This window comes from Hypomesus nipponensis, chromosome 19 (genome assembly GCF_054491055.1).
Source record: "Hypomesus nipponensis isolate SF chromosome 19, ASM5449105v1, whole genome shotgun sequence".
NCBI lineage: Eukaryota > Metazoa > Chordata > Actinopteri > Osmeriformes > Osmeridae > Hypomesus > Hypomesus nipponensis.
The window spans coordinates 8,096,310-8,102,785 of NC_140379.1; the positions used below are offsets into that span (position 1 = coordinate 8,096,310).

At 42.3% G+C, this 6,476-nt stretch overlaps 1 protein-coding gene across 1 annotated transcript in view; it reads right to left on the reverse strand.

Annotated features, from left to right (window-relative positions):
- hcn4 (hyperpolarization activated cyclic nucleotide-gated potassium channel 4) overlaps window positions 1-6,466 on the reverse strand; it is a 58,342-nt gene extending 51,876 nt beyond the window's left edge. The window contains exons 1-2 of the mRNA XM_084681786.1: window positions 6,327-6,466; window positions 4,209-5,323 (exon numbers count right to left, since the gene is read on the reverse strand). Coding sequence (XP_084537912.1) covers window positions 4,209-4,882 — 674 coding nt within the window. The 5' untranslated portion in view covers window positions 4,883-5,323; window positions 6,327-6,466. The remainder of the gene's footprint in view (window positions 1-4,208; window positions 5,324-6,326) is intronic.
- Between the last annotated feature and the right edge of the window lie 10 nt (window positions 6,467-6,476).

The following is a 6,476-nucleotide window of genomic DNA, read 5'->3' on the forward strand; positions in this document are numbered from 1 at the left end:
TAGGCCAAAATGTATTTATGCATGTATAATTTTCATATATCTAGAACAAAGTTTCATGTGCTTTGAAGAATTCCTCTTTTAAGTTTATTGATTTAAAGTGTTTTTAGACTGCTTCCTTCTTCAACTGATTGTTGTCCTTCAATTGGACTAGGCCTAATTGATGACAAACACTGGTTCAATACTAAGAGCTAGTTTGAAAGTCAAGGTGTCAGACATGAAGATTAGACAATACTACCGAACTAACTAACCTGCCAAAGTCAGGGTGGTTTTACCTCTTCTCAAGTGACAGAAGTGTCCTACATTAACACCGAGAGCCAAATGCTTTTTGCACCAAAACTTTTTTTCTACTAAGATAATTACAAGAGTGTTACATTGTAATACCCTCCCACACACCCAGAGCATGTACGCGCTTGACCTGAATCAGATGCCACTTGGCAAGACAACCAGACCAGAGGACATGTTCAGCAAGGCCCGAGGGAGGGAAGTCCTAGCAGAGATTGATAGCAGGGGAGAAACATGATGGAAGTGTCCAGCATGACGACCCCATGTAACGGGTTTGCTTCCACATGGGGAGGAGTGGAGAGGATGCAACGTGAGAGGCTAACAGGCTTGAACGGGTGAAAGAGACCGACGAGTGACTAAGGTGTTAGAGGAGGAAAAGATGGAAGGACAAAAGGGGCCAATTGTGGTTCAAGCAGTATGAGTTGACATTGGGAAAAGGAGCTGATGGTCATTGTGGTAGGAGAGGGGTAACATATAATTTATTGCAGCATCTGTTATCTAGCACTAGCTGAATACCAATAATCCTCACCAAAAAAATTATCATCACTGTTCCTGTTATCAAACATATTGGTGCAACGAGAAAACAGAGAGGGAGAAGGATGCAGTGTCTCTTTGACATGCGTTGAAACTAAACAAAGTAATAGGCCTGTTTCTAGAAAATGACTATTTTTTACTCTTAAAAAACACATATACAGAGATGCAGTCAAGCGATTATAGACACACACACATGTGTACAGACTAACCCATGGTGCAACACACAAGCAGTGTTGTCTCACTGGTTTTCCGGGCAACAGCAACCTATTGTGGACAACGAAGACATACACACCATCGTATGATGCAAAGGAGCCTTGTCTGTGTGTGCGTGTGTGTGTTTGTGTGTATAAGAGGATGTGCATATGTGTGAGTCCTAAAAAGAACAACAGCTATATAAGGACAGAGTGTTTTTAAGTATTTTGCCTTTTTACTGAGCCCATCTCGATGTATCCCCGCACAGTCCTAGTCCTCAAGGCAGCTTCACTCGCTCTTTTTATCTCCCTCCCTCTGTCTGCCCAAGCCTAGCCAGCACAAAGTGGACAGACCTGTCCTTCTAAGCTTGACACACCTGCTTCTGTTTCTTGAGCATCACTATGCCATGAGCCCTGCTTATATGACGGTTGACGACTGAGGTATGATTGAATTCTACCAATGTAGGAAATCTAAAGACAAATATTAGACTATATTCAATGTGAAGGCCAGGGGAAATATCTGTTGAGCAATTAGGGTTCTGCTATTGTGTGTCAAAATACAACTATGCGGTTATGATATTGTATTTTCATAAAATAATGTAATAAAAAATAGGTACATGTTATAGATTCTTCAATTTGCTTGTTTTGTGAGCTGAACATTCAAAATAATGCAAAATAATGGTGTAAAGCTGCCTACTTTCCTGAATCCAAGTAGACATCATATGGCAATTCAGAGCACAACAAAAGACAGTTAATAACCTTTATATGAATAGTCAGTTCAACTTCAAAATAAATAAATATGAATTCCTTTAAAATTACAATGTTTAGCTCATGGAGATGGGAATATTTGGGAGAAGAGTGGTAAAAATCTGTGAATATGTGGTGGTTGTATTGGGGGAGGGGGGGGGGGGCAAGGGGCTCTGGGAGACATATGGCCTGTAGCCACTCATGGGAGCATCCATAATGGACACGGATCTCCATACTGCTGAGCAATCCAGACCCATAGATCAGGGCTCCAGACTAACTTTTTTTACTAGGAGCACAGTAGCCCCTGACTGAAAATTTTAGGAGCGCAAGAGGAAAATTAAAGGGCACACCTTATATTGACCTGCATTAATGTAACTGGACAGGGTACAATTCAGTGGCAATTTAAATACATTGTTTATTATCATTTGATGCTGGTAGTTCATGAAGAAAGGGACATCCTTAGTTTTTTCATTCAATATTTTGCATAATAATACATAAATGTATTCATTGTTATCCAGTGAAATTAGGATTTATATTAGCAAGGGGATTTACGTTTAGCACGTTTTGCAAGGCACTGTATTCATGGCACATCTCTTCCTGGGGGCTGAGCACCCCTAAAGGTCTGATCCTAGAATCGCCCCTGCAACGCACCATATAAGTTTGAGTTGAAATACATTATTTAATGTGACATTACGTACTGTACATGCAAGTCTTAGCTAAATGACTTAAATGTATGATGCACTTTTTGATCAGTCCTCCGTCACCACAACACGATACTTGCCGAGTATAACAGCGCAACAGCTCAAACACAGGCAGGGATACAGTAGCAACGTTAGTGCTAAATAAGTATTTAGCTGCTCGGCTCCATGACGCCGGGTAAGAAGGGCTCGTGAAACTGCTCACCAAAAGAACGAAGGGGCACCCACTTGTCTGGCAGATTAAGACATGTTCGTAGGAACCAAGCGAAAAATATCCTAAACTTTCCAATACTTTTAGCTAGGTTTAAAGGTACCTAGCGAAAAATAGCCAAAACTTTCCTAGCTACGGTACTAATGCAGAAGGAAAGCTGATATCGCTGTCTTACTACTAGAACGTTGTATCTATTCGTTGTTGCTCACGTGTGCTGGCATTGTGCACACCCAATGAATTCAAAATGTGTAGGTTGCACATGCGCGAATGCTTGTAAAAAATGCTCGCACTGTCTCAAAAACTGGTCGCAAAATGCGACCATTTGGTCGCAGTCTGGAGCCCTGCCATAGATGCATCAGATGGGCATGGCCAATGACACATTCAAGGGCAATGCCTAATTAATAACAAGAGCAAGGAGGCTGCATGCAGGGAAAAAGACAGAGAGAGATGGAGAAAGAGAGACTATGAGAGATACCAAGAGAGAGAGAGTGCTAATGGACTGCCAAATAGCTTCTACAGATTCAGTTCATAGGGAACAACGGAGGACAAAAAGTCAAAAGAAAGGAGAATTCTTGGACAAAGTGGAAGAGTATTGTATCCTTAGTATAGTTAGACCATATATCTAAATTTAAGATTCCTATATGTTTATTGTATACACCTTCCAGCCAAAGCAAATTCCTTGTCTGTGCAAACTTTCATGGCGAATAAATCCCTTTCTGATTCTGATTCTGAGTAGCTATGGCATTAAGGTTCCTAAATATTCCTTCCTGTCATAACTCATTGAGAGTGTTTACAAGACGACATGGGGAAGAATTTGTATCAGACACCACATTGTCAAAACTGAAACAATAACACCCTGGCAGAAATAAATATTGAATACTGAAGTCTTGTTACATCATTACGTCTTCTATTACATGTATATGCGGATCCATGATCACATTTAGCAGCCAGACCACAATCCTTGTCAAAGGAAAAAAAGGCCAGGACTAGTGCACTTGTATTTATGTATTTTATAAGGTGAAACATCCCAAAAGGCCTGAACATGAGAAACAAGTGGAACTGTTTCAGTATATCATCTGACTATAATGAGTGCCCTATAAAATACAACCTTGTCACATCTGATTATCTGTTGTTTGTCTTGTTTCAATAAATCATTATTTAAGTTGACCTGATACTTTTTTATACTGTTTTATAATATCACATAAGAATTGTTGAAAACAAATAATACTTCATTTAGTATTTTTAAATACTAACAATAGTACCAAAAATGTGCCCACTCACTTAAACGTTCGTTTAAGATGAAAGGCTACTGCGTTTAACCATGGATGTAGGCTACTGGAAGTATTGAACACAATAGTATTGGGCGTGTGTATTATTCTGTATAATTATGATATGCATTACGCATGATCCTGAGATAATGAGACTATCAAGACAAGAAGAAAAACAGCAGCTTTGGCATGTAGGTAAGTGCCTGTATCAAAGTATGATGCCACTTGATCAGCGCAGACGCTCTAATGCCCGGTTTGCGCGCAGTGAGTAGATTACCTGAAATCACTGTAAGGGTGAATTATCCAAAATCCAGCGGATTTAACCCGCTCTTGCTCCCGCTCCACCGCCTTTTCACTCCCAAACATCCTAAGGGAGAACTTGTTGACCCCCGGCTGCAGCATTGCCCCAAGCTGCCTGTGTATGAATCCAGCCTGGTACAATCTCTCGTCGTCCGGCAGAATTTGGTCAATGCCATCCAACTTTATGAATCCTGATTGCTGATCGGTGGAACCATGCTGGGCACCACCAACGCTGGTGCCTTGCGCACCTTGGTCCGCCCCGCCGCCAATAGCTCCAGGGGGGCTCTCCTCGCTAGGGGTGACATCTCCCTCGGTGATGAGACGCCTCTCTTCCGCTGAGTCTGGGTCGTGCACATGCCGACTGGTGATGGAGGAGAGGCTGCCTCGAAATCTCCTACAATCTCCGTTTGAGCTGGTCTTTATCGGTCTCCCAATGTCCGTCTCCATGATCACCGAGTCCCCACTTTTGGTCTCCCCGATGCCTTTGCAGCTTCCTCCGGAGGTCGGCGATGGTAAAGGTTTCATCCTTATACTCTTTCTCCGGGTGTCCTTGTCGCCGTCTTCTCCTTCGCCCATGATTGACGCTCTCTGGCCAATATGCTGTGGCAAACTGTAGAGCCTTTTACGCATGGAGGAGTGCAACCTGTCCATTATGACATTGAGACTGAATTAACCAATTTCAATAAAACAGACGTCCGGAATCGGCTTGTTTTAGTCAAAAACGATTGCCACGAAGCACTAGAGCTCCCTATCTGTAAGTGAGAACGAAGAGTCTGGAGCTAATCTGAGACCCTGGAAGCCTCACACAGATGCACATGACACTGCTGCCTTTGCCGTGGTGCACAGACAGGACGAAGCTCCTCTCTTGCCTACCTGACAGTTTGCATATGCCCCCTCGCAGAGCTTTGACAGTCCGCTTTAGCATAACACTCTTGTTAGCCACTGCTAGGCTCCAACGTTGTGCGCAAAAGTGGCGAAAACAGGTTGAAGACACCTTTGCATGACATGATGTGAGAGACGTGCCGACGGGCGGCGAAAAGAGACGAAGAGGTCATGAACGTCGAGGGGGATGCTCTTTTTCCCAGATTCACACTGCCAATAATAACAACAAACAAACAACAAACACCAAGAAATTATGTAGAAGACATCGGGCACATTTCCAAGGACCGCTGACATCACCGATCTATAGTCCCGTGCATTTTGGCAACATTGTGCATATTCATGATGCTGATCTATTGGGTTGCCATAGAAGCGAGAAAGCAAATAAGCTCAGCCCACCTTTGGTTAAAGGGGTAAAGCTCTCCTTCCCATTCTTAAAACGTGCGCGGCCTTTCAAGTTAGCACTATAACCTCACAGTCTTGTTGTATTTAAAGCCCATGCTGCACACGTGTCCAGGATATTTATGCAATGTCTCACAGTTTGTCAAAGCATATAATTTGATAGCATATAATAGGTGGTAGGCTACGTGCGGCATCTGCTACAGAGATAGGCTAATTGTAATTGTGCACCCGTGCTCCAATTCACAACCACGCAGCTGCTGATTTATCATGAGACTTTGACAAATCAAACAGGTTTGTGGCGTTGAATGGATTTCATTAAAATGGAACGAGCCTAGTTAAGGTGGAAGAACAAGATGTGTTCAATTGTAACTGCATGATTCCGATGGGCAATCAAAAAATGTGTTTTTTTAAATCAATGAGACCGCTGCTACTACACACAAAAAGGATGGCCTAATGAATGAAACGTGATTCACTGTTTTCCCTCAATCTTAGCCTCTTTAATTTCAGAAACAACACCGAGGGAAATAATTATATTTGACAACACTGTTGCTGAAACCTGTCCCTGAACTGAAATTTGGATTTCAGCTAGCCTGAAACAGCTTGTCTGTGATGTTTGCTACAGCATAAGAAGTTAGTGCAGTTCGTTAAATCAGCTATGGGGTCGACCATCCATGGTCGCAACATAGCCTAGTAACACAACCCAGTATCAAAAAGTGTAGCCTATCTAGGGTTCGAAATTTCCTAAGAGGCTTTTGGGGTCCCGGGGCCCCAAACATTTCATCTAAAAACGACGTTTAATTTAAGATTAGCCTACCTGATATTCACTCTTAAAAAAGGCCTATATATCAAGCCCTACTGATGTGTTAGACAACATCAGGAAAATATGTTGTAACTAGCAAAAAATTAAAAGTGAAAGCCCCTCTCATTTCGTACTTAACCCATGGTTGTTTTTCTTGCAATTAAC